This window comes from Mchenga conophoros, linkage group LG10 (genome assembly GCF_057382185.1).
Source record: "Mchenga conophoros isolate Kocher_MC1m ecotype Shallow Benthic linkage group LG10, M_conophoros_male_GT1.1, whole genome shotgun sequence".
Taxonomy (NCBI): domain Eukaryota; kingdom Metazoa; phylum Chordata; class Actinopteri; order Cichliformes; family Cichlidae; genus Mchenga; species Mchenga conophoros.
The window spans coordinates 20,213,218-20,240,432 of record NC_140535.1 but is presented as its reverse complement, the minus strand read 5'-3'; the positions used below and the strand labels follow the sequence as shown (position 1 = coordinate 20,240,432).

At 41.6% G+C, this 27,215-nt stretch overlaps 1 protein-coding gene across 16 annotated transcripts in view; it reads left to right on the top strand.

The window, feature by feature from the left end:
* nbeaa (neurobeachin a) overlaps positions 1–26,637 on the top strand; it is a 98,937-nt gene extending 72,300 nt beyond the window's left edge. For 3 of the 16 annotated variants that reach the window (XM_085289211.1, XM_085289210.1, XM_085289206.1), the window contains 34 exons: positions 459–639; positions 2,041–2,165; positions 2,273–2,341; positions 2,480–2,648; positions 2,957–3,348; positions 3,759–3,895; positions 6,011–6,165; positions 6,973–7,099; positions 8,801–8,920; positions 9,827–9,960; positions 10,569–10,630; positions 13,581–13,645; positions 14,109–14,217; positions 15,835–16,001; positions 16,540–16,664; positions 16,750–16,896; positions 17,345–17,481; positions 17,614–17,731; positions 17,912–18,014; positions 18,096–18,211; positions 19,017–19,129; positions 19,387–19,527; positions 19,635–19,754; positions 20,961–21,113; positions 21,247–21,411; positions 21,489–21,578; positions 22,174–22,366; positions 22,808–22,879; positions 23,248–23,403; positions 23,748–23,918; positions 24,110–24,211; positions 24,388–24,584; positions 24,697–24,848; positions 24,948–26,637. In XM_085289211.1, the coding sequence (XP_085145337.1) occupies positions 459–639; positions 2,041–2,165; positions 2,273–2,341; positions 2,480–2,648; positions 2,957–3,348; positions 3,759–3,895; positions 6,011–6,165; positions 6,973–7,099; positions 8,801–8,920; positions 9,827–9,960; positions 10,569–10,630; positions 13,581–13,645; positions 14,109–14,217; positions 15,835–16,001; positions 16,540–16,664; positions 16,750–16,896; positions 17,345–17,481; positions 17,614–17,731; positions 17,912–18,014; positions 18,096–18,211; positions 19,017–19,129; positions 19,387–19,527; positions 19,635–19,754; positions 20,961–21,113; positions 21,247–21,411; positions 21,489–21,578; positions 22,174–22,366; positions 22,808–22,879; positions 23,248–23,403; positions 23,748–23,918; positions 24,110–24,211; positions 24,388–24,584; positions 24,697–24,848; positions 24,948–25,038 (4,674 nt within the window). In that variant the 3' untranslated portion in view covers positions 25,039–26,637. The remainder of the gene's footprint in view (positions 1–458; positions 640–2,040; positions 2,166–2,272; positions 2,342–2,479; positions 2,649–2,956; positions 3,349–3,758; positions 3,896–6,010; positions 6,166–6,972; positions 7,100–8,800; positions 8,921–9,826; positions 9,961–10,568; positions 10,631–13,580; positions 13,646–14,108; positions 14,218–15,834; positions 16,002–16,539; positions 16,665–16,749; positions 16,897–17,344; positions 17,482–17,613; positions 17,732–17,911; positions 18,015–18,095; positions 18,212–19,016; positions 19,130–19,386; positions 19,528–19,634; positions 19,755–20,960; positions 21,114–21,246; positions 21,412–21,488; positions 21,579–22,173; positions 22,367–22,807; positions 22,880–23,247; positions 23,404–23,747; positions 23,919–24,109; positions 24,212–24,387; positions 24,585–24,696; positions 24,849–24,947) is intronic. The other 13 variants (XM_085289213.1, XM_085289207.1, XM_085289219.1 and 10 more) reach the window with 9 other exon arrangements.
* The last annotated feature ends 578 nt before the right edge of the window (positions 26,638–27,215 follow it).

Sequence of the window (27,215 nt, the reverse complement as noted above, 5' to 3'; positions counted from 1 at the left end):
GTAGTCGCACCACAGTTTGATAAATCAAGGGGCCCATAAGATATTCAAGGCTAGCCCAAGTGTGTCCACACTACTGCTGTTAATGCTAAAAACCCACACTGTCTTTGCCACAACCCCACTGTCACCATGATATGTGTGTCACCAGGCTGTACTTTGTGTTTTGTAGAACACCTCATGTTGCCAAACGTCATCATTATAAGTATGTTTTTCACTAAACCAGCATGACACTCAAGGTTGCCTTCCGTGTTTGTTGTGCAACAGCCAGCCGTGACCGTTTTGGTCCTGCTCATTGCAAGGCGCGACTGCATAGGTTTTTTCTGTTGTTTGTTAAAATAATAAGATAACTCAGGATTTCTTCATCCCTCCTAACTTCTGAGAGCATCCAGTGCGTTGTGTTTAAGTGCCAGTTTTTCACTGAATAACTGGCGAGCACGTGTTGTGTTTTCCCTCTTTCGCAGACGGAGTTGGAGAACATCGAGGCGACGCAGGGGATGTCTTCAGAGACGGCCGTCACTTTCCTCTCTCGTCTCATGGCCATGGTGGACGTGCTGGTGTTTGCCAGCTCCCTCAACTTCAGTGAGATTGAAGCGGAGAAGAACATGTCGTCAGGAGGACTGATGAGGCAGTGCCTCCGCCTCGGTGCGTCCGAGTTGAATCTCTTCAGTGTTTATAAAATGTTTAGATGAGCTGATTCTTAGTCGAGACCAGCAGTTCTCAACTACGAGGGCCGCAGGAAGAAGTGCAGGAGGAGCATGGGTGACCAGGTCAAGCTAAATTATAAGGCAGCTGTTGTGTTTTGGCAACTATCAGCTTCTGAAGGCTCGTGCAAAAAAACAAACTGCTTCATGGCCTTGTTGCATATGACTGGAACTGAAAGTTACTTATGTCAGCATTAAGATTACTGAACAGTTTTCAAATTAAATGTGTAGTTTTAAAGTTAAACATATGAAAATATGCCAGTTTTTATTTCCCTGAGGTTTAAAATGCTTTTTTGTTTATCGCTATTGGAATAAGTATTTTTAAATTATACAGATATACTGTAGATAAGTCCATCCATTTTTATCTGCTTAGCCAATTCAGGTTTTGGGGAATTGGAGGCACCTTGGGTAGAGAGCTTAGAGAAAGAGAGGGACAACCACTGGAGATTTGAAAATAAAAAAACAAATTCATTTTTTGCTAATTGGCAAAATAACCGCAACAAGCTTTCATTCCAAAATAATTGTTGATTCCCTTTACACCATGTTGGAGGCAGTCCTGGCTAACTCTTGCTAATAATTGGCTGTCTCTGTTGTGGACCACCTTTTTATCATTTAGCAGTTTGTGACAAATCCCAGGTCTCAATCCCAGATGACCCCCATTTTTCACAAGCTGGCTCAAGCTGACTAACAAGGAATCCATGCAAGAGGTTTATGTAAATAAAACATTCATTAGAGAGAAAACAAACATGAACTTGAGTGGAAAACCCAGGTGAGCTGCTTTAGCCGGTGAAAGCAGGCCACGACCGCCTCAGTAGGAGGTTCATCACAGGGTGCTTCCAGTGGATCCAGATTACTTATATTTAATCTCTGAGTCTTTCTGTCGCTGTACCTTTCTAAGGAGGAAAGATGGAAGGCAGTTCCTCAGTTTGAGAGCTCCAGTGATTGGTTAATTAGCTGATTATTGACTTGTTCAGTGTTTTATAATCAAGTGGTTTTTCTCACAGAAATATTTGATTGCTGGCAGAGCACATCAGTTTACTTAATTTCTTAGATTATTGTAAGTGGAGTATTTCTAGGATGACCTTACATTTCTGCTACACCATATTGTAATGTCATTTCTGATGTAGGGCAGAGAAATGATCACATCACAAAATAAAAATCGTTCTTTGTTTGTAATGTATGGGTGCATGTATGTGTGCTTTAAATAAATGCTTATACACGCTGCAGTCATGACATGCATGACTTCAGGACATCCCCTGTTTGTTTTTTCTTGAAATGTAAAAGCCGACTCCATTACACTATACTTACCTGTTTTTTTCCTCTACCTCTCTGTCTCGTTCAGTATGTTGTGTGGCGGTTAGGAACTGCCTGGAGTGCAGGCAGAGACAGAGAGATCGGAGTTGCAAGTCCTCCTTAACCAGCAGCAAGTCACAGGACAGCCTCCACAGTGCCTCCACCGCCAGCAAGGTAGCACACGCATGAATCGCGGACGCATTCAGCAACACCTAAAACTGTCACAGAAACATGCATATGTATGACACGCCACCTTTTGATATCCTGTCTTCCATATTTAGCAGGATCCAGACAGACTTCTCCAGGATGTAGACATTAATCGTCTCCGAGCTGTGGTTTTCAGAGATGTGGTAAGCGTGCGGGTGTATTTTTGGTATATACAGTATTCGTCTGGTTATAGATACAGGGAGCAAAAAAAAAAAAAAAAAGAAGATGCCTGAGTGTTTCTCTGCTGAATAACTTTGTGTGCGTGTGTTGTTTTGCTGCAGGATGACAGTAAGCAGGCTCAGTTTCTGGCGCTGGCAGTTGTTTACTTTATCTCAGTTCTCATGGTTTCGAAGTACCGGGACATTTTGGAACCCCAGCGAGAGATTGGCAGATCTACCAGCTTATCCGGGAGAAGCATCCGCCACGAGATTAACTCTCCAACCAGTACAGGTGACCTTTGTTTTTCTTTTGCTCCATCATCCTCCACATGCAAGCATGATTTTGGATGTTTGCATTGTTTGACCAAACAATGATACTGATAAGAAGAATCAATATGACACCAATAAAATAAAAAAAAGAGAAAATAAGGGTGTTACTTGAAAAAATGCTTTAAAGCATTAGTCTTTTTTTTCAGTTGAACATCAAAGGTCAGTATGTTGTGGAATTTCTTGATAATCCAATCTGCACTGAGAAAATATACTTCTTTAATTGTATCAGTGTTTATCCATAAAAAAAAAATTTCTTCCAAATTTCTCCAGAACATCCATCCACAGCCTTCCCCGACCGCGACAAACAGACCCCCACCCCTGTGGATGACTCCCCTCGTGCCGGCCTTCCACACACAGACTCGGGCATTGGAGAAGAGGGCCATGTGAGCGGATCGCTAAACGGTTCGGAGATGGGTCTTGGACTCGGGCTGGGCCTGGTGGGGAGAGAGACGGATAAAGATAGAGATAGAGACAGAGACATCGGAGGAGGAAGTGGGGGAGGAGGCACAGATCTGTTATGCAGTCTGTCATCTGATGTTAGAAGGTCACAGGAGAGCCTTTTGGATTCTCCCCATAACCCCGGCTCCACCCCCAACGCTAGTCAAGCCCCGCCTTCGTCCATCTCCAGCATCAGTCAAACAAACAAAGGCATCAATGTCAAGGTGGGCGTGTGATTCCAGCATCCACATGAGCCTAATTCTGAGAAAACAATAGTCAGCACATATCTTTAGATCTCTCAGTTGTAGTTTCTTTAAATATTTGAAAATCACTGTGTTTTATTTTAACTAATAGAAATCTGGTTTAATGCAGTCCAAATGTATGTATCCATTTATGTTTACCCTATACTGTAGAGGTCACGTGAATTTTCTATTACTTTTATCGCCTGTATTTGTAGCTGGTTGATTACCTGAGCTTAGATGCTCCTTTCAGTGAGCTTATGTGTAATTAGAACATACTCACTTTTCCATGTTAGATAAAAGAACAAAATAAAACCACCATTCAAAGCAAAATTTAGTGATACGCCTCATAAGTATCGTGTTCTGTCTCTCGTTCGCTGCTCTCGGGAATGCAGGAAATCCTGAAGAGCCTGGTGGCAGCTCCCGTTGATGGAGGGGACTTGGGACAGGAGTCTGGGCCAACTCCCTATCACCCAGACCCTGCCTTGAAGACGCACCCCATGCTGCCCATGCAGTTCCACTCCTTCGACAGGTCAGTCCCAGTTTTTGGACCTACGTGGGGCGTAAAACAAGCAGAGATATTAGCTTCGGTGCACCCTGACACATCCATCAGTTAAACGATTTTGGGTACAGAGACTACATTGTTTAGTGTAGTGCTGTTTGTCAAGTTGCTTTGTACCAGTTTTAGAAAAACAGTGGGTGCAGAAACCGATCGTTGCCTCATATGTGGATAATTCTCACTTTGAACAAAGTTCTTTTGATGGTAACATTTACAAATACACACATTGTGCTCCCCTGCCAGCAGTCTGTGATATGTTTTGTTTGATGGTGACTACAATGGCACAAAGACAAGAAAGGCAAATGCAGCTGAGTGGTTTGAGTAAAATGGATGCATTAGTTTGAAAATTCAGTTTTAAAAAAAAAACCCCAGTAATGTTAATTTTTGTTTATCAGCAGTGATAGCAGGATAGTTTGGATTTTAGATTTAGATACTTGGACACGATGGGGGATGATAAGTTTAAAAAAAGGTTTCAGTTTTTTTGCTGACGACATGCTGATATCTCCTGTACAGAAACAGGAAACAATCACATCTGTATTATTAGTAGTTTTGAAATGCGTGCTCGCCCTTTCAGTTTTGACTGCTATGTTGACATTTTTGGAAGATTAATCAGATCTCCCTCTGTATCTCTGCACAAAAGAAAGACCTGCACTTGTTTTAAAAAAAGAAAAAGCATGTTCGCAATAGTTTTACCTACTTTGACATTTAAAATAGTCTCTAATATTGCTGCTAAGCTCCCAGTAGTCTCTACATCTGAAAAATAAATGTCCTTGTTGCTCCCTGATTTTTGTCAGCTGTTATGAATAAACAGCAGAAATTACTCTTTGAGAGGATGTCTCGATATCTTTGGGGACATTACTGGGCCCTGAAATTCACTGGTACTAAAAGGAATGTGAAAAAAATGTAACGATGATGATTCATAGGTAGAAAAATTGAGTTTGCTAAAAGAAAGTTTTCTGTTTCTTAGGTCAATTAATACATTAATTAAATTAAGAAACCGTAGTTTCTACATTGAAAGACCCCTCCCTGAGCCTGCTTATGCTGGAGGTTTCTTCCTGTTAAAAGGGAGTTTTTCCTTCCCACTGTCCCCAAAGTGCTTGCTAATAGGGATCATATGATTGTTGGGTTTTTTTCTCTGTATGTATTATTATAGGGCATGGATGAGCAACTCCAGGTCTCGAGGGCCGGTGTCCTGCAGGTTTTAGATCCTTGATCCAACACAGCACTCGAGGCCTGGAGTTGTCTACCCACGTTGTAGGGTCTGCCTTACGATATGAAAGCACCTTGAAGCGACTGTTGCTGTGATTTGGCGCTATATAAATACAACTGAATTGAATTGATGTTTGCACATCTGTCTGAAGAAGAACTTACCCCTTGAAAGCCTAATAGGAAGAAGTTAGTGAGGGTGGTCTACCCTTGGAAAAACTCAGAAACTATTCTAACTTTATTGATATATACTGAGGTGTCAAAACTCATCATTAGTGTTACAAAGGACGTTTTCAAATGTCATCTTCGTGGGGAAAAGAGTTTATTCTATTCTATTTTATTTATTTGGTGCTGTAGCATACAGTAAAACCCAGTGATTTGACAGTCTGACCATGCACTAGGCGACAGTGGGGAGGAAGAACTCCCGTTCAACAGCAAGAGACCTCCAACAGAACCGGGCTTAGTGAAGGACAGCCATCTGACATGACTGGTTGGGGTTTAGGACGGAGACAAAACAGAAAAGAGGATCATAGAGAAATGGCAAACAGCAAATGGGATGCACCACATCGCATGCAGTGGTCGTATATGCATATATGGAGAATTCAGAGGGTAGTGGACGTGAAACACTCAGAGCGTCATGGGATGTCCCTCAACAGTCTGAGCTTATACTGTAGAAGCTTAACTTAGGGATGATTCAGGGTCACCTGACCTACAGGGTTTATTAGAAAGCATAGTTTTAAGATAAGTCTTGAAAATGGAGAAGGTGTATGTCTCCTGAACTATCTCTCACTGTACTTTTACAATAAGCCTATTTCAAGGTCTAGACGTAACAAATACATGGATACATGTTTGCCTGATGCCTTTATGTCTCGTCTTTCACAGGAGTGTCGTGGTTCCAGTCAAAAAGCCTCCACCCGGCAGCCTGTCAGTCAACACTGTGGGCACGCCCACCACTAGCGGAGGAGCCTCAGCTGGCAGCACACCCAACATTTTTGCTGCTGCAACAGCAACACCCAAGAGCATGATCAACACTACAGGTGGGAGAGAACACACAGCTGTAGCGCACACTTAACCCACCCATGTCTTTTTGAACTTACTCGTGTAATTTCGACGTGCATATATTCGATATTTTACTCATAAAGACTTTTGCCCAGTTGGTAGTGTGTGTGCTAAAGGAGATAGAGCACATAGAGAACTGCAGCATGACAAAGGTGTTTGTGTAAAAGGCCTCAAGCAGCTCAGAAACCGCTCAATCAAGCAGGGTTGAATTTCTTCTTTTGTTACAAAAAGTCTTTGAAGCTTCATGCTTTTGTCCTTTAACAGGCAGAGCAAACTGAACCAGCAGATCCTTTCAGGGTTAGTTTTAGCTTGTATATGAGGGCAGATGAAGGAAGTTGCAGACTGCGCAGCAACTATAAGATACTTATCTTATGGTGGACGTTGCACATATGGCTCATACTTAATACTGAATGCAGAAAAAACAGAGAGATATTGTCTATTAGATGATCCTTGACCCAAATTTAGGATAACGACAACATCAGCAGACTTGCAGATCATCCTTTCTGAGTAGAATCATGCTCAGCAGATCCACTGCAGCAGAGTGGATTTCTATTTGAGGCTTTGTCAGCCTGTTAGACATATTGTACTTTATCATACATGCATAATGGATAAGGAAGGGATTTGTTCTCTGGAATGGATTCTGTATATTGATTGAAAAGCTTTTTTCTCAAACCGGGGCCATTACCAAAAGGACAAGCAGCAGCATGTCCAGTTCCTTTATTACTACCATTACTGTTAACTTCATACTAATCTTGGTTCTTGTTACTATTTTCCCTCCTGTCCAGGTGCCGCAGATTCGGCCTCCTCATCCTCATCTTCCTCTTCATCTTTTGTCAATGGTGCAACTAGTAAGAATCTGCCAGCGGTGCAGACAGTGGCACCAATGCCAGAAGACACCATGGAGAATATGAGGTCAGAACTCTCGCCATCATACAGCCTTTGGCCATTTCATTTCATAGGTTCAGTTCCATCCTACTTTATTTTGTCCCCCTGTCTCCTGCTTTTGTTTTTTATGTTAAATTGTCTTTTTTCCTGCCTCATTCCTGTCCCTTCATCCTCCCTAAAGATTTCTCACTTCACTTACACGTTCATTACAGGATTATAGGGTAAGATGAAGTTTTTTTCTGGACTGATGTGGCTGTGGACATTTTTATTAGGCTCATGTAAGACACACCACATTTGACATGCTAAACTAATCAACCGCAAAAGACGGGTTCAGGTATCGTTCCATCAGCTAATATTAATCATCTTCTAGCCACACATATTATATGTTGTCATGCACACGCACCCCTGACACTTCTCACTTACCGTACAGTATGATGCTCATCACCTCTGATATGAAAACTTTGTATGAAAACGTCACCACTTACTAATTAAGACCGTTAATGTCTTAGGCTCAACAGTCTTTTTTTTGTATTTGTAAACATGTAAATGAACTTGTCATTAACAAAAATCTGTTTTGTCTTCAGACTTTATAGGTGTCACTAAAAAAATTATGATCATCTGCAACATGAGGTCTTTACTAATTACCAGTTAGCGTGATTAGCAGTGTTCCTTTACCATTGTAGGAGTTTGCACTGTAACATTTTTGTTGTACTCTACTTAGACATGTTAGCAGATACAGTCATGTGTAAAAGCAAGTTTTCGCAGGAATCTGTGCAGTCCTGTGAAAAAAACTAAGTACACCTTCACGGAATTAAGAAGGTAAGTCGCAGCCAGGTGCTGCTAATCGAATGCACCTGATTAATTGATCATCACCACGTGTGAGCATCTCTATGAAAGCAGATGCTTTGGCAGTTTGCTGCTCTGGAGCATTCAGGTGTGTTTAAGCACAATGCCGCAATCTTCCCCAAGTTTACTCCAACGTCAGAATGTGCAATGCTTAGGGAAACTGCAGAAAACTCAAGAACTACATCTCAGACTCCACATAGTAACACTGCTTAGGTTTGCAAAGCTGCACAGCTGAACAAACCACAACGAGATCAAGTGGAGATGTTTAGCTGTAATGCACAGCACCATGCTTGTCAGCACGGTGGTGGAGGGGTGTAATGTTGCTTGTTTTTCAGCCAAAGAACCTGCTTTTTGGCTCCTTTTGTTATACCAAAGTATTTTAGAGTAAAACATGAGGCCATCTGTCTGTCAGATAAAGCGTGGCCCAAATTGGGTCATGCAGCAGGGCAATGATCCCGAGCACAGCAGCAAATCTACAACAGAATGGCTGAAAAAGAAAATGATCAAAGCTCAGACCTCAACCTGATTAAATGTGGTGGGCCCTCAAGAGAGCTGTGCATAAATGAATGCCTGAAATCTTCAGTGAAGTCAAGCAGTGCTGTAAAGAAGAGTGGGCCAAAATCGCCACACAGCGATGCAAGAGACTGATAAGGAAATCAGGAAATCATTACTTTGCTCTGTAAGGTGAATCGTGGGGTTTACTTTCACAGGTTTTTCACAGGACTCCATATAGTTGTGTAAAAAGTTTTTTTCACATGGCTGCACATGTTCTTCTAAAAGTGCACACACAGAGGAGTGGGTGGGATGCGTGTGCATGTCTCCCTTAATCAGTGCGCATGTCTGCACGTGTGTTTTTATGTGTGTGTGTGGTTTGTATTGCAGTGCCTATTGTGAGGTGGCGCAGTGTGCGCTGCGCAGCGGTCAGACGCCCCCTGAGCTCAAGTCTTTTAGCTCTCTGGCTGGCTTCCAGGCAGCCCCCCGAGATGCAGGACAGTGTTTTAGGCAAGGAGATACTCGTCCTGTCCCCATGCCCCTCCCTCTGCCCCTCCTCCACCACACACCCTCTGCCACGCCCAACCACTACTAAATGTTCCCAGAATGCCATGCAAGAAAGGGCCGACTTCCTCAACAGCTTCAACAATTTTTCAGTAGCAGAGTCAACTCTGTCATTTCTGGCATGGTCATCTCCTCACACTAACCCCAAACTCCAGGCCAGACCTGAGTCGAGATGCTTGTTTTAACCTTCACCGCAGCTTTCGCAAATCATCTGGTTCTCCGAGCAGGTTAAAACAAAACCACAATTGGTAGATTAGCGACCCAGGTCTGTTTCAGAGATCGCATTACCTACAAAGCCAGGAATATAAACTTCACTGCCATCGCGGCTCCATAATTGAGTCTGCTGCTTTGTACTCTTCATGTCTCAATTTCTAAAGAATGGAAAAGCATTTAAAATGCAGCTGTACACACATAAAGACGCAGTATACCATTCAAGAGACAAGTCTGGCAGTTTTTCAGGTTCAGTTTTTATTACACTTTAACCTTCACTCATCCCACAGTGCTAAGCTGACCGGCTAACAATTATCCTTTCTAACTCATCTTTTTCCTAGTAATACTAATACAGACATACTGCTTCCATACCACACCATCGTTTTTTTCTACATTCTGTGTCCGACTTGCACTTTTTTCTGTTTCCTTCACCTGCTTTTTCTCTTCTCCTGTGTCCTGTGCCTCCCTTCCTTGTTCTCACGTGTCTCCACATATTTCTTTCATTCACATTTGTCCCTTCTCGCCTACTGTATATCCCCTGAGATTTTTCCTCAAATGCTCTTGTACCCTCATCTGTATGTTGCTCATGTTATCGGCCCGCCTATCGTTTTCATCCTTGTCTCTCGATTATCTCCGCCACAGTATCACCACAAAGCTGGAGCGCGCTTTGGAGAAGGTGGCCCCTTTGCTCAGGGAGATATTTGTGGACTTTGCTCCGTTCCTGTCCAGGACGCTGCTGGGTAGCCATGGGCAGGAGCTGCTCATAGAAGGTACAGGTGCTGTACACGGCTCCTTTTTCTCTAACTGGCGTCTCTCTGTGGAGTCTCCTCATTCACTGTCCCTCACAGTAATGTATGTGTGCGCGAGACAGAGTGAGATCGAAAAAGAGTGAGTGGAGGGTTGAGAACGAGGTGATGAGTGTGTGTGTGTGTGTGTGTGTGTGTGTGTGTGTGTGTGTGTGTGTGTGTGTGTGTCTTTGAACTGGCTGCTTCACCCATTCGTCAAGCAGGTAGGATTTTGCACTGTTTCTATTCAGCTAGCTAGATGTGTCAATATTTTTAGATAAGATTATGCCAGTTTTAGCGTTACGGGTGTAAGAGATTGTACTAAATGCGTTGCAGTCCTGCCTCTGCTCACCTGCTTCCTGGTGTCCCTCATCTTTTCCGTTTGTTCTTGTCTTTTCTGTGGCATGCTTTTTTTAAACGATGATTGTGCACAGCAGCAGAAACCGCTGACACTACAGTGTCTTCTTGATGATATTTTTGTATCTTGCAGTGGTGTGTGTGTGTGTGTGTGTGTGTGTGTGTGCGTGCGTGCGTGTGTGTGTGTGTCACAGAGAATAAAAGAGAGGCTCCTGACTGTGTTGTATGTGTCTGTGCCACAGGTCTGGTCTGTATGAAGTCTAGCACGTCTGTGGTGGAGCTCGTAATGCTGCTCTGTTCTCAGGTTGGTAACTTCTCACCTCTCCTCTCTGTGTCTTGATGAAATGTCCTCACGCTTTCAATCAGTTTTGTCAAAACCTGACGTGCCTAAGTGTTTTTGAAAGGCTTTTTTTTTCGGGTGGGGGGGTTAGAGCACACCGGAAGCTTCAGAGTTATTGATCTGCCCTGTGAGGCAGGGACGACTGTGTAATAAGCGCATTGCAGATGTAATCTAATATCACAGCATAGTTTTCCCTCAATAATAATAAAATCAGGGCTAGAATTGTGACATATGCAAGGTTTAAGTTTTACATAAAAACACATTATGTCACAGACGTTACATCTTAATTCGTTTTGTCTGGCTCATTTATCCGTCTGCTATCACAGTAAGCCAGTAAGCTCAGTTTACTTCAATAAAACTCCATAAAACTCAAAGCGAGAGTGACACTTACCTTCGCAGAGCCTTTCACAAGTGGAACCTGTCACCAGCTTTTCTTTTCTTTTAAGTTGTAAAGTTTCTCAAAGCGCTCTTGTTCTTTTAGGCGTTCATTTCCATCCTCTCGCTCTCCATTTTCTTCATCTTTACCTCTATGTCATCTTCTCTCTCGCCTTTTGTCCTCTTACATCTTCAGCCGTGGTCATTTTTAAATCGGTGTTTCAGGAGCAACTGCTTTCATCTCGTACCACTCTCCACACTGCCCTTCTCTTTACCACTCCCTTTTCTTTTCCTCTCTGTTCCACTTCTGGGTGGCTGCTCGTCAGCATGTATAGTATTACCATTGGCTCCGGCCTTGTCTGCCATTAGAGACCCGGGAGAGCAAACCCTAGCCCAGAAATCGATCCTCCGGATGGGGGGATGTAACAGGAGATAGTCCCACGTGTCCTTCACAGCCTTAAGAGCCAGTGGAGCTAATGGAGGTCTGATAGTTTGAGGCTTTCAGCAGCACTCTTACCCTTCTCCACTCTCCATTCTCTCACAGACAGGAGCATTTTTACTTGTTTCTTTCATCTTTCCTTTGATCAGTGTTGCACTACTGTGCACTTTTCACACAGTCAATGGTAAATGATGAAACCGTTTATGTCCTCTGAAATAAAGCTTTTTTTAAATTTCTTTTTTAAGCCTTTTACGTGTTGATCAGCTCGTCCAGTCAGGGTCTGATGATGTAACAGCATTTACTGTGGAAGAATGAACAAATGTTTGACCAATTAAAGGAAATCCCCGATATAACAAATGCAGATGCCTTCACACAGGTTCACTGCAGTACTGTGTATTAATAATCAAGGGTTTCTGGCATGTACTAAAAAGCCAAGAAGGCATAGTTGTTGTTGTTTTAATTAGCATCATTGAAGATAAGTGGCTTTGAAGGAGGAATCATAGTTTAAAAGGATGGCCTGGATGATTTTAGATTAGTGGAAAAAATACTTCAGTATTATTGGTTGAAAATATCAATTACCAACACATATTTTATCACTGTGATGCTGGTCATTAGGTTGATGTTTAATGAAAACAAGAAGGCCAAGAAAGCAGGACACTTGTGTTGTCATGGTTTGAGGAAATGCTGGCTGCAGATCAGTTTTGTCCTGTATTGAAACTTCTCTATCCTGATGAGAGAGATCCTTTCCAGTATATGACAGTGCCCCCATTGCATGTCACGAGAGCTCAGTGAAAGTTTGAGTATGAAGGTCACTAGATCACAACGATATTGAACGCCTATAGCAGATGAATTCTGGGAGACCAGTTTTCTCCACTTTCACTATCAAGACACCAAATGAGGGAATATCGTTTGGAATAATCATCCCTCCTGTAGAGTTCCACGCGATCAATATCGGATCAGTGAAGCTGCTCTGGCATCTGCTGTCACTGCGTTTCTGAGGTGCTTTCAGCAGGTTTCCCAGGCAGGAACTTCAACCTACTGCAGGCTAAAAGAAAAATTAAATTCAACACTCCATTAAAACATGTTTATGGGAACTGAACCGTCATGTGTTTTCTTTGTTTTTCATCAAATACAAAGATATTCAGATGTAACTCTGAATATGGTACAAATATATTATAAATTGTTAATCCTGTATATACTGATATGTAGTGTAAGCTGTAGTAGATACTACATGTGTATATACTTTGCATTGCATTGCATTTGCATGCCCGTGCTATAATATTGTTTGGCCTGTCGGTGCTGGTTCCAAACTGATTTACTTGATAAACTTGAGAAATGTTTAAAAATGGGGCGGTAGATGTGGTTGCTAGGCAATATAACAGCATCATAATATAGCATCCTTTCTGATCTAGCACAGGTGACTCAGAAGGGAGTACGCTAATTTAGATTCTGGCAATATAAAGAAAATGTGTTTGTGACAAAATTATATGATACATTTTATAAGATTTCACAGGTGCATAAATGGATTATTTTAGCTTGTTGCTAGGCAACATGATGACGCCATAGTGTCTGATATGGATAAGAACCATCGGGGCACCAAGATGTACCTGCATGCCAAGTTTGGCTGCTCAACTCCTGATGAGCTAAGAGGAGTTTGCAAACAAACAGACACCCAAACATAGATTTTGTGTATCGTAGTAAGATTACCTGTGAGTGTTCAAGGATTACAATTTAATTCTTTAAAACAAAGAAATGGAGAGCAGAAGTAGAAGGCAGCATAGCACAGAAACACTCAAGTAAAGTACTTGTAAATCATATGTTTTATTTCATATTTTATTGAAGTATTTGGGTAATTGTATATTGCGCCACTAGTCATTCTGATGCTCTGATCCACTTTCATGAGCCATTGTAAAACCAACAGTAAATGAATTAACATTCTTTAGTCTCCAAAATAAACTGACTACATGTTTAGAACATGAATAAAACCAGTATAAAATGACCCGTAGAGGTGTGTGCATGGCATGACCTGTTCATCATTTACCCTTTTTTACTCCCAGCTGTGGTTCATCGTACTCTTTTTGGTGTCTCTTCTACACTTAGGAGTGGCAGAACTCAATTCAGAAGAATGCTGGACTCGCTTTCATTGAGCTTATCAATGAGGGAAGGTAATCCATCACACTTAATGATTATCGCAGCACATCACTCTGTAATTCACACATTAACACTAATTCTGTATCAGTGCTTAACAACTAATGGGTGTGATAGAGCCCTAATGAGAACCTTGCCAGGATAAGTGCACAGTGCCATGTGTGACCAGCAGGAAGTCGAATCATTATTGTGCAATTACATTTACAGCTGATTTGAGCCGGTCTAATTTCAGTGCTTGCAGTTTTGCTTTTCCTTTTTACTCCAAACTACCCGAGTATCAGTGCAAACCCAACAAAGAAAGCACAAAGTGGAAAACGACAGCATTGCATTGAAAATGAAGCAGATGTTAGCTGAAATCATTAGCCATTCTTATTGCTGCACATCCCATCTTGTTGAGAATTTATGTTTTCTCTAAATAGAGATGGTTCCTTCCATTTTATTTTATTCTTTTGCTCTTTTTCCACTTACTCCCACTGCCAGACTCCTGTGCCATGCCATGAAGGATCATATTGTGCGCGTTGCGAATGAAGCGGAGTTCATCCTGAACAGACAGAGGGCTGAGGATGTACACAAACATGCTGAATTTGAGGTATAAGCACAAAATACAACTTCTGTTTGTCACTTGCTGTATGTATGCGAGCAAGAAGCCACAGAAACTGGACGATATGTATTGTTTTCAACGTTTTTAAAAAAATCAGCAGTGCAGATAAGTGAAGTCCTTTTGTTTTGTGAGGGCTTCAGGTAAATATTGTTCAGGTTTATCTGGTCCATTTTCCAGAAAGCAGGTTCAACAAACTAACTTTGAACTCTGGGTTGGACAAATTTAAGTTTTCAGCTCCAGAAATAAGGTCAGTAAACTCTGCGTTAAGAGCATGCATAAGTAATGGAGCAAAAAGCCATCATTAATGGAGCTCTGATACCAAGAGTCACCATGGCAACAAGTAAATAATAAGCAGAGCTTATTTTTATCCATTGGAATATGAGTGTGAGTCGGTGTGGGCCATGACTTTTATCTTATGAGAAAAGAGTCAATTCAACCATCGTCTGGGTTTGGGTCAGCAGTCTCTGTGGATAAGCCACTACCCACAGCTTATGACCGCAGCTGAGTGTCGGACCGTACACTGATTTCTAAATCAAATTTTTACACCCAGTATCACCGATTTAGATGATTTTTAGTGGAAATGGCCCCAAAGTTTTCAAACTGTGAATTTTCAGACACTGAAACCTTTACAAATTATGCATCTAGTAACTGCATATCAATGTATAATCGATGCATATCGAGGCATATATTTGCAGCCTGTTTAACTTTACAAAGTTTCGTTCTGTTTTATTGTCATGCTCCCACTTTTTCTGTCACTGTGAGCGATTACAGCATCACAAATTATTGTGTTTAAATTTAATATTTAAACTTTAGTTTTAAAACATTTGCAAATATTTCTGTCACTGAAGTGAAGTGACTTGAAAAAACACTTTTTTTCTTTAGAAAAAACAGCTGCATTATTGTTCAAAGAATCACGGAGTTAGAAAGATGTAGCCTGTTATTTTAAACTGTTCATAAATCCATGATGTCCACTGATTGCTGTCTATGCGCTGACATCATTGACTGATTGATCATAAAAGCACTTGTGTGAAATATAACATGAAGCTAATACCGTATATAATTGGGATTTCATGTCTGCAAAGACGTAAAATTGTGCGATGAATTCACTCTGCTGTTCATTTTTCTATCAGCCTTACAAATGAGGAACTAAAACCAGACAGCAGACAGGTTCACAGAGTCTGTTACCGCAATAAATGCCTCAAAGTTTTATTCAACTCTTTTTGGAACAGAAAACTCAGTTTTTTCTCATCTCAGGGTTGACAAACAGCCTTGATCCTCCAAGAAAATGATAATCAACTAATTGTTGATATTTAAGAGTAAATGGACTATCAGTATATTTTTTTATATAAACATTTTTTACAGTTTTTTTTTACATTAGATTGCAATTGACAGTTTCGGAATAACTTCAGATAAATCTTGTTAGCATATGTGCAATATAAGATAAGCAGTTATCCACGCGTGTATCGGCCTGATGTGTAAATACTAAGGATCCTCATCTGATCACCTACTGACTCCTTGTTAGCACCATGTCCTCGTCACAGTAATGGTCCACGGTCTTACTGTTTCTGGTCCTTGTTTAACTTTCCACGTCCCCTTCTCCTCCAGTCTAACTGTGCGCAGTACGCTGCAGACCGAAGGGAGGAGGAGAAAATGTGTGATCACCTCATCAGCGCCGCTAAGCACAGAGATCATGTGACTGCTAACCAGCTGAAACAGAAGATCCTCAACATCCTGACCAATAAGCACGGAGCATGGGGAACAATGTCACAGAGGTAGACCATCACTGTGTAATCTCACGAGCGATCCCTGCAGGAGTATGAGTAAGGAGTCAGATTTTGATATAAATTAATGAAATGGGTAATAAAAATGTGCAGTATCTGACTCCTAATATATTTACTGCCTGGAAGCATCAAGAGACTGATGTCCTTATTTTGTTTTAATGCACTTCAGCATTTGCTCATCCAGACCTTCCTACAGGCTGGCGGCCACATGTGATGTAACATGTAACATCTAACCTTATCCATCCTTCATCCGTTATGCCACTATTAAAGAAACTGTTGGTTGTTTACAGTTCATAACTCAACAATATTTGTTCTTCCTCTTTATCTAAAAGCCCGTTATTGGTGTTTGTAGAGTTGGAAAAGCCCTCATGGTCAAATGATGCCCTTTATCCTAATAACGAGGAACCTTTTAGACTGTAGGAAATTAGTTTGGGTGGTTTTTAGCATAAATGTCACATATAACGTCATCTCTGTCTTTAGACAAGTGCCTCAACTGAAATTGTTCATCTTTTTTCCTCCCGACTTTCAGCCAATTACACGACTTCTGGCGTCTAGACTACTGGGAGGACGACCTCAGGAGGAGGCGGAGATTCGTGCGAAATGCCTTTGGATCTACTCACGCCGACATGCCGCTCAAAGCTCTCGATGAGTACAGTCAGTAATGTTTACTAACATACAAATATTGCTTTGTTTTGTTTTTTTCCTGCATATTCTAACATGCTCACTTAAACATAAACAGGTACAGAAGACGAGGAGAAGGGACTCAAAAAAAAGAATTTCCGGAGTCAGTCGGTGGTCACCCAAAACCCGGAGGCAGAGCTCATGCTGGAGGGAGACGATGACGCTGTTAGTCTGCTGCAGGAAAAAGAGATCGATAACCTCGCTGGTAAGAAACAAACAAACACACACACACACACACACACACACAGACTTTGTTACAGTCCAGCTGAACAATAAACTCTCTGACTCTTGTTTTTAGTACGTTTTCGTCCGAGACTTTTTATCTCCAAAGGCAAGTTTGACATTTGAAAGCTTTGCAGCTAATCTAACCGTCTGGCTGATTTATCTCACAGAAGATTAAATCACAATTCACTAAAAACTGATGCAAATCAGATCAAACACCTTGTTTAATCCAGTGATTCCTCCCTGGCTTTCATAACCGATCGGTTGTTTCCAACAGAGGGGAAAGAAGCCAATGATTGGTCAATCTTAACTAACATGAAATGACCCTAATGTGCTGTTTTATATTCTCCTGTGATCATGCTTATTGGCATGACCCGGATACTTGTATAACTACCGATAGTAATGCCTGACCCTTGAATTTGTCCCCACAGGTCCGGTGGTTCTGAGTACTCCAGCTCAGTTGGTAGCACCAGTGGTGGTGGCTCGAGGCACTCTGTCCATCACTACTACTGAGATCTACTTTGAGGTAGATGAAGAAGATACTGCGTTTAAGAAGATGGACCCTAAAGTAAGAACAAATCATTTTTCTTTATAAGTGATCAGTGCACAGAAAGAGAGAGGAGGAAAACCGGTAAATTACAGGGTTAACTTATAAGTCTTTCTTTGTGCTTTTTTTCCCAATAATGTGCATCTTCATTAGGTGCTTGCCTACTCGGAGGGTTTGCATGGCAAATGGATGTTCAGTGAGATCCGAGCTGTGTTCTCCAGACGATACCTGCTACAGAACACTGGACTAGAAGTCTTCATGGCCAACAGAAGTAAGTCTCCAGAGTTCTTACTGAAACGATCATACTCACAGGTGACACTGCAATTAACCCGCTTTAGTATAGAATGACTACACTACCTGATCTGTTTAAATGTACTCTTGGATATTAGCTCAGTGTTAAGTGAGTGGTTCATTTTAAATCAGCATTAACTGTATCTTGTTCTCCCTCTAGCATCTGTGATGTTTAACTTCCCCGACCAGGCCACCGTTAAACGGGTTGTCTACAGTCTCCCGCGGGTCGGTGTAGGAACGAGTTATGGTCTGCCACAGGCCAGGTATGCACAGCTCTGTCTTCGAAGGGCAATGCCAAGATTTGATAAATGGAGAATTACATTTCGTGTGTGTGTACATTTCAGGCGGATTTCCTTGGCCACTCCTCGCCAGCTGTTCAAGTCATCCAACATGACGCAGCGCTGGCAGCGGAGAGAGATCTCTAACTTTGAGTACCTCATGTTCCTCAACACTATTGCAGGTGAAGTCCACTTTAAATGAGCGCTGACTCTTCTACCTCTGGACCTGTCAATGATATACGTGTGAACAGAAGATCGGTCAAGCACACAAATCTGGCTGATATGTCCAAACATTTCTGCTGAGTCATACGGACATTTCTTATTCACTGTGAAGTTTTTTAGCAGTTTAAACTTATTTGGTTGCTTCGATTGCCAAGGATAGAAAACGCACACTTCCATTGTGTATTTCCTTCATTGGTGATTCTATAAACACTTTAATGAAGAGGGCAGACAAAGAAGGTGACAGATTTGTAATAAGATGAATGCTTTGTCTGCAGTTTGCCAAATTGTTCTTTATATACTAGAAAACAGATTTAGAAAAATGAATAAAACCACTTGTTTTAATACATATTGAGATACTGAGTAAGTGTCAGAAGCACACAAAGAAACTGAGTGAATATTTGTTTAACTCCTGACATCATTTATCAACAGTTTGTACTTTTATCTCTCTGCTTGACTTTCTTTTTTTTAACTAAAAACATGCGTCTTTAGTTAATGTGTGTATAACATTTCATCTGGGCTCAGCGGTTCGTTAATATTTCAGCACGAGTCCGGCATAATGGATGTGTAAGATTTTAAAATATTTATAGCAACGTTTCTTTTCCCAGAGTAACATTTACACAGACATTTTATAGTTTGTTATAATCTAAGAGTTGTGTGTGTGTGTGTGTGTGTGTGTGTGTGTGTGTGTGTGTGTGTGTGTCCTTGCAGTTTATAACAAGACTAACGCCACACTGTTGTCGCTGATGGCTGTTGTGTCTTCTGCAGGGAGGACCTATAATGATTTGAACCAGTACCCTGTCTTTCCTTGGGTCTTGACCAACTATGATTCAGAGGAGCTCGATCTCACACTACCGGGCAACTTCAGAGACCTTTCCAAGGTTAGAGCTCCCACCCATAAAACTCTTTATGCACCTTTTCCAATTTCCTGCGTGTGTGCTACTTGGAGATGCTATCAACTCAAATGAATCAAAGTCACAAAATAGCATTTACGGTACATAATGTACCAAGGAATAGCACAAATCTCTCCTTATCACATCCCCACCAAGAGCGTATACACCCCGCTATGCAGAAGAACGCTAATGTGTGGTTTCTCTTCAAAGTATTCATCCAGTTATTTCTCTCTGATTTCTTCTAGCCAATCGGTGCCCTGAATCCCAAACGAGCAGCATTTTATGCTGAGCGCTACGAGACATGGGATGACGACAGCGCACCTCCTCACCACTACACAACCTTATACTCCACAGCTCATTCAACACTGATGTGGATGCTCAGAATAGTGAGTGCCTACTTAACACACTTATAAACTGGAAACAGCTAACTAAACACACGCCAGACACTCAGGGCTGCTTTTCACATGAACGTGTCTGTTTTCTGTTCCTGTAGGAGCCCTTTACCACATTTTTCCTCAGCGCTAATGATGGTAAGTTCGACCATCCAGAGAGAGCCTTTTCTGGCATCGGTCGCTCGTGGAGGAACTGCCAGAGGGACACGGCTGATGTGAAGGTAACGTGGAACAACCTACTGAAGTGACTGGTTTGAGGTTGTTGGACTAGATGTATTCAGCATAAAATCCATCCGCACTGAGACCTAACACCAGGAGCATGAAATTATGATTTTCTTCTTTCATTTCCAATTTGAAAGTATTTAGAAGTGGCCTTATGGCCTCAAGTGGTTAACATATTTGTTTTGCATATGAGGAAAGGTCCTCAGCTTAATTCCAGGAGGAGGCACAACCCCAGTTTTAAGGGTTTGCAAGTCAGCGGTGGTCGCACTCCAGGATAAATGGGAGTTTTGCAGGGAAGGAAAAGGCATCTGGTGACAAATCTGTGCCAGATCAGACATGTGGAGCCGTTTGCTGTGGTGACCCCTTGGGAAATAAGGGAGCAGCTGAAAGTACCATATGTGAAATATTTGATAATAATTTGCTAAAGGAGCGTCAATAATTGATGTGGATTTTTCTTAGATCCAGTTAACTAAAGCAGCAGCATAGCCTGTTATTATACTGAGAGTGCAGAGGGTGGATTGTTAGATGTTCACCAGGCTAGGTATTTTGTGTGATTTTGGTTTGTTGGCTGTTTGTTTCTGATCTTGGGGTGTTCGTTTTATAATATAACAATTTCAATGTTTTTTTATATGAAAATGCATTGAAATTAAATTTAGCTTCCACTAAAACAACAAATAACGAGTTGGTTTTTTACATGTAACAAAGAAATAATTATACTGTAAGTAATTTTAAGTGCTGCATAATTATTTTCAAGTACTGCATAATTTTCTGGTAATTTGGCAGAAAACAAAATAATATTTTGCCATCTTACAGAGCAAGTAGGCTGTACCTGTGTGTGGGCTGTATTATAGAGTGGCTTAACCGAAATTGTTTCTGTTTTATTGGAAAGGAGATACAAATTATACTGTAAGTAATTTTAAGTACTGCTTAAGTAATTTTTGGTATTGTTTAATTACATGGTAATTTTGCAGAAGAACAATATTTCCCCATCGTAAGTAGGCTGTACTCTTCAGGTCTTTATTTTTTCTATTTATTTAATTGTGCTTTTTTGTTTATGATGTACTCAAAATCAGTTACAATATCATTTGTGTCTCCTTTCCAGTAAGATATGCAGACATTAAGCAAGGTTAAGCCACCACATGGCACAGCATGCTCCTCAAAAAGAGGCAGTGACTGAACAATGTGTTTTTGCTCGTGTCCATAAGGAGCTGATCCCAGAGTTCTACTACTTGCCCGAGATGTTCGTCAACAGTAATGAATATGAGCTTGGGATGCGCGAAGATGCAGTTCCTGTAAGTGATGTGGAGCTTCCCGTCTGGGCCAAGAAACCCGAGGATTTTGTTCGCATTAACCGCATGGTGAGAAAAACAGAGACTTGTTTTTTTTAATACTAAACCTGGAAGTTTTGTTTCTTTTTTTTCTTTGCCTCACCTTCAAATCTGGAGATAAACTGCGAATATTCTCTCTCTCTGATTCTTTCCCTCTCTCCAGGCATTGGAGAGCGAGTTCGTGTCGTGCCAGCTTCACCAGTGGATTGATCTAATATTTGGCTACAAGCAGCGAGGGCCAGAAGCGGTGCGAGCTCTCAATGTGTTCAACTTCTTATCCTACGAGGGAGCAGTCAACCTAGACAATCTAGATGCTGTACAGCGTGAGGTTTGTTGACGATTATCATTAAAGTGCAGAAATCGAACTTGTGCGTGGTAAGCCCATCTCTTCCTCTCTGATTCCAGCTGATTGAGGCCCAGATTCAGCTTAGTGGTCAGGTGCCCTCCCAGCTGCTGATCGAGCCACACCCACCTCGGTCCTCCGCCATGCACCTGGTGAGATACCTCAACAGCCTTAGCACATCTTGGCACGCACTTACAGACAAACACCTGATGAAAACACCAAGTCAACTGTAGGAGCGCTGCAGAGCTACTGAGCTAGCAGTGCTTTGAATCTTCATTGTTTTCATTTATTTATCATATTTTTAAAACATTTCTACCCAGTGCATCAATTATTTTTAGTCCGCATTCTCCGAGAGGAATAGCTTCCATTAGCAAGATGTAAGCTATTTGAAGTTTTATTACATACAGTAGTATGTAATGGTGTTTGTAGCCTCTCTGTAGTCCCTGCTACTCTCAGCAGCATGAGGCCTCTGCTTCTCTACATCAGAGCCATCAATGTCAACCCAAACCCGTCAGACCCCGAGCCCTCAGCAACCGGTGCATCCGCCTCCTTTCCTAGACCTAGAGCCACCCTCAGTGTGTGTACCTGCTCTGACCCTGTGCTCCCACTAATATACCGTTTCCCCTGCCGTCCCTCTGTCCCATCTGTTCTGTCTGTCCCTCTCCCTTCGTCTCCATCCCCCTTCCTCCAACCTACCCTCTTGCCCTTTCTCTCTCTCCCTTTCTCTTTCTCTGTCTGTCTCACCAGTGTTTCCTTCCCCAGAGCCCTCTGATGTTTAAGGATCAGATGCAGCAGGATGTCATCATGGTGCTCAAGTTTCCCTCCAACTCTCCCGTGACACACGTCGCGGCCAACACGCTCCCCCACCTCAGCATACCAGCAGCCGTGACGGTCACATGTAGCCGGCTGTTCGCCGTAAACCGCTGGCACAACACTGTCGGTGAGTGTACGTTGATGGAAGTCCGTGTAAAATTTAAATTATTAAAGAATTTTTGCGACTGATTTCCCAAAGCCGGTAATGCTTGTATACTTACAGCTGAGCCTGAAGCATTTGCTCTTGTTGTTTCATAATGCCCTTTAGTCCTGTTTTGTTCACACCCTCGATGTTGACATAGAAATATTTGTTAATTAAAGCTTCAATTAACCTTATTAATGACCTCATTAGCGCAACAGACTACGTGTAATTAATCATGGTAATGTGATTATACAGGATCACGGGCAGCTTAAGTGGCTTTTAGTACCGACTGCCACACGAGGCACTTAATTTTTAATGTACGCTTGCATCAGAGCTCCCATCAGAGAGCACTGGATCAGGCCTTCTTCACCACTTGAAGATGTGCGTATGTATGACTGTGTAATATTTGTGCCTCAAACCCTTCAGGCCTCCGTGGAGCTCCAGGATACTCCCTAGAACAAGCTCATCATCTGCCCATTGAGATGGACCCTCTCATTGGTCAGTTCTCACACATATTCACAGCATTTTATCCATTCAAAAAGTTATAGATGCAATTTATGTCGTATTTTATTGACCAGAGGTGGGATGTGGCCCAGATGCAGATCTGAATCAAGGAGTTTTTAATATTATAGGTTATTGCAGAATTTATCACAGATGCTTATATGCAGCTCTTGTTTTTATATAAGCAGTTGCAGACCATAGTTTTGATACACATGTTCTGTAAGTAGATAAAGGGAATTTCCAGATCACTGGGGGAGCTGTGGCCAAAAGCATCACGTGATGCATCGGGAATTTAGATATACTGTTAACCATTTTCCATTTTTCTGCCCTCATTAGCCTGATTACATCTTTTTCTTCCCATGTAGCAAACAACTCAGGCGTGAACAAGCGTCAGATCACTGACCTGGTGGACCAGAGCATCCAAATTAACACACACTGTTTTGTGGTTACTGCTGATAACCGTTACATCCTCGTCTGCGGCTTCTGGGACAAGAGCTTCCGTGTTTACTCCACAGAAACTGGTTGGTTTTTGTATTATTTATAAGTCATGTCAAGTACTAAGTACAGCAAGCATTTCCTCGAGGCTGTCAGCTTCCTTTTTGAAGCTTAAATTTATGATTCTGTCAGAGTCGTTGCTTTGCATGTTTATTAATTTATTACATAGAAGAGATGCAGGCTTTTTTGGAAATACATGCAGGCACATGGAGGTAGATGCTGTTTTTACTGATCCTCGGGTTTAAAAGGAGACACGGCTTGATTAAGTTATCATCACGAAGCATTTTTATCCCACCGTCGCCTTCCAGGAGTTTGATAAGGAGAGGCACACACACGTTGGCAAACTTGTCTACCTCCCTGCTCTCCACAGGAAAGCTGACCCAGATAGTTTTTGGCCACTGGGATGTGGTGACGTGTCTGGCTAGGTCAGAGTCTTACATTGGAGGAGACTGCTACATCGTGTCAGGATCCAGAGATGCCACTCTTCTTCTGTGGTACTGGAGTGGGCGGCACCATATTATAGGGGACAACCCTAACAACAGTGAGTGGTGAAATGGTGGATACAGAATGTGTGCAAGTTAACTAGTCGTTGTTTGGGACATGAGTGCATGAATGCGCTTCAAGGTCAAACATTAAGTTGAATAATTAGAGCATGTTTATTGTATATTTACAGCAATGGAAACATTTTTACTGCAAATGTAGTGGTTTGACTCTTAACTGTGTTTTCCTCAGGTGACTATCCTGCTCCCAGAGCAGTACTGACAGGACATGACCACGAGGTGGTGTGTGTGTCCGTCTGCGCGGAGCTGGGATTGGTTATTAGTGGAGCCAAAGGTTTGTACATCTTTATATGTCTTTGCCCAGAAGAGGTTTATTTGCAAATAAATATTTAATTTAATTATAAAAGATGCACATCAGAGAACAGTGGCGTGGACGCAGTGAACGTTAATCACAGTGAATGTTGCTTTTGCCAAAGCTTTACACTATCTTGCTTTGATCTTTTCCCTCAGAGGGCCCGTGCCTCGTCCACACTATCACAGGGGACCTGCTCAGAGCCCTGGAGGGTCCAGAGCTGTGCCAGCAGCCACGCCTCATCTCGGTGTCTAGCGAGGGACACTGCATCATCTACTATGAGAGAGGCCGCTTCTGCAACTTCAGCATAAATGGAAAACTGCTGGCACAAATGGAGGTCAACGATTCGACACGGGTAAAGCTGTCAGGGTTACTCGAATGCAAACATTTTCATACACTGGTGTTCGCATTATTCAGCCATAAACCAAGAGCTTCTTTTAACTTGGACTCTTTTTTTTCTTTTCCAGGCAATCCTGCTAAGTAGTGACGGGCAGAATTTGGTGACAGGAGGCGATAATGGAGTTGTTGAGGTGTGGCAGGCGTGTGACTTCAAACAGCTTTACATCTATCCGGGCTGTGATGCCGGAATCCGTGCCATGGACCTATCACACGACCAGAGGTAAAACAGGAAGAGGACAAAGACTGCGTCACCTTTGTGATGTGATTGCAAAAGTTTCGATGGTTCGCAGATGTGATTTACTGTGTTCTCTGCCCTCAGGACTTTGATCACTGGCATGGCGTCTGGCAGCATTGTGGCATTCAACATAGACTTCAACCGCTGGCACTACGAACACCAGAACAGGTACTGAGGACAGTGCGAGGAAGAGGACGATGGAGGGAGGCGAGGAGGTGATGCATTCTGCTGTGTATCTGCAGCACAGGGGAAACTACAGGTTCAGAGACGATGGAAAAACAAGTACCGGACCTTAGGCTGTATTCCCTTGTGAAGTTCACTTGATTTTAGGATGCGACGGCGCTGGTGGAAACTGCTTCCTCTGTGCATACGTGTATGTACGCGCACACACACGTGTGTAACCACAGACACTTAATACCCAGAAGATACACACCAAAACCTGCTAATAGAATAAGAAGACTGCAGAGTGGGGAGGGGGAGGCAAGGTGAGCAGATATTGTAGAGGTCTTTCATACCTGTACCACTCACAGGACTGGTACATTTGCTGTTCCTCAAAGAAATCCTAGGTTTTCTTTTCTTTTCTTTTGGCTATGTTTAACATTTTGTTCTTTACTTTTCATTTGAGGAGATGCCAGCACATCGCTTATTGGGTGGATAATTAATGAAATATGTATCTAAACTGATAAGAAATGGTCAGAAATGAACTAGCTCTACCCATTGTTCAAAAACAGGTGCTATTGGCTTGATCTTAAATTCACCCTTGAAAAATTGCTGGAAGGTCTAATTTTTTAAAATTGTTTAATCTTGTTTAATTTCACCTGTTTTATTCTTTTCTTTTCTTTTTTTGAATATTCATTTAGGTTTTTTTTGTTCTTTACCCTCAGCAGGCTTAAATCAGATTTTTATGTAAATAAGGCTCTGCTTCCTTCAGAGTCTACACTTCTACTTTCACTACACGAACTGCGCTTATCACCTTTAATTTATTAATGACTTGCTGTATGTAAAATACTGTGTAATAATTATTATAATGTTGACAAGGCTGATGGTAATAACGGTGGTAAATGTTTTGCCAGGGAAGGTAATGATAAAGAGGTCTTACCAGTGCCACCAAGGATGACGAACACAAGACTGACATGATTTCCTTTGTATATTTGGTGATCGTTCTGTCAAATATGTACATATAGTCTCGGTTCAGGCTTGGCGGGAGACTTGATCAGCTGAATAAGACTGGAAGCGCAAACTTTCACTTACCCACATTTGTTGATTATTTAAAAAAAAAAAAAAAAAAGAGAGAGAATCAAATCAATGTAAAAGTTTTGTTTTGTATTTGCACTTTGCACCAATCACATATCATTATTTATTAGCTTGGTTCTTTCTGGTCGGCTGCCATTTCGTTTAGGTCCATTTTCCTACGGGATAATTTGTGCATTGATGTTTGTATTTAAAACGTTGAGCTCATCTGTGATTATAAGTTTTACAACCTCACAGTTGTAAGCAATATCATGATTCTGTAGCTGATAGAGGCGGGGCGGAGGGCGGAGAGAGAGGATGAAATGTGAGATGTACCGTATGTGTGAAGCCATCTTGATCAAATGCGCACATGCACATACTCTATCGACAGGTTCAACTTACGTATCCAAAAAAAGGTTAAATATTTTTGGATCTATGAAACCCTAAAAAAAAACTATTGTATTCATGTTTTATTGCAAAGATGTAAAATATGACGTGTGAGTTGGAAAAAAAATCATGATAAGAAAATAAAATATGCAAAGAATTTGATGACTTGGCTTTTCATTGATCACAACCGTGTATCACGCGTACATTTATTGCCATTTTGAGTGAAATCTTACTTCCATAAATGCGATTTCTAGTTAAAACGCTGCATTTTGCACACACTTGTCATTCGTTGAACTACCTGCTGTTTTTTTTTCTTTCCTGTTTGTGAAAATAGCAACATCCTGCATCACAGACATCAATACCCTGTTAGTAGTACAAAATTACCGCTTTCAGTTTTCAGCATTTCCTGCATTGTTCTTTTCTAAAGAACCCATTTAAACCTACTCCTGTGGAGCTTCTTCAAATAACACAGGAACAGAACAGCCGTCCTCACTGAAAGTTGTCACAGTGATTATACAACCTGAAATTTCACAGACGACATTAGAGGTTCAGTTTTATCTATTTTCTTTTATTTCACCAGTTTAAAATAGTCATTTGTTCTCATAGCTGAACATCTTTATGTGCAAAATTAAACTAAAAGCTAAAATTATACACTAGTTGTTGAATTTGTGAACTTTCGCTGTGAAACTATAAACAGATTATTATTTTACTGCTTTGCTGCAACTCTTAAAAAAC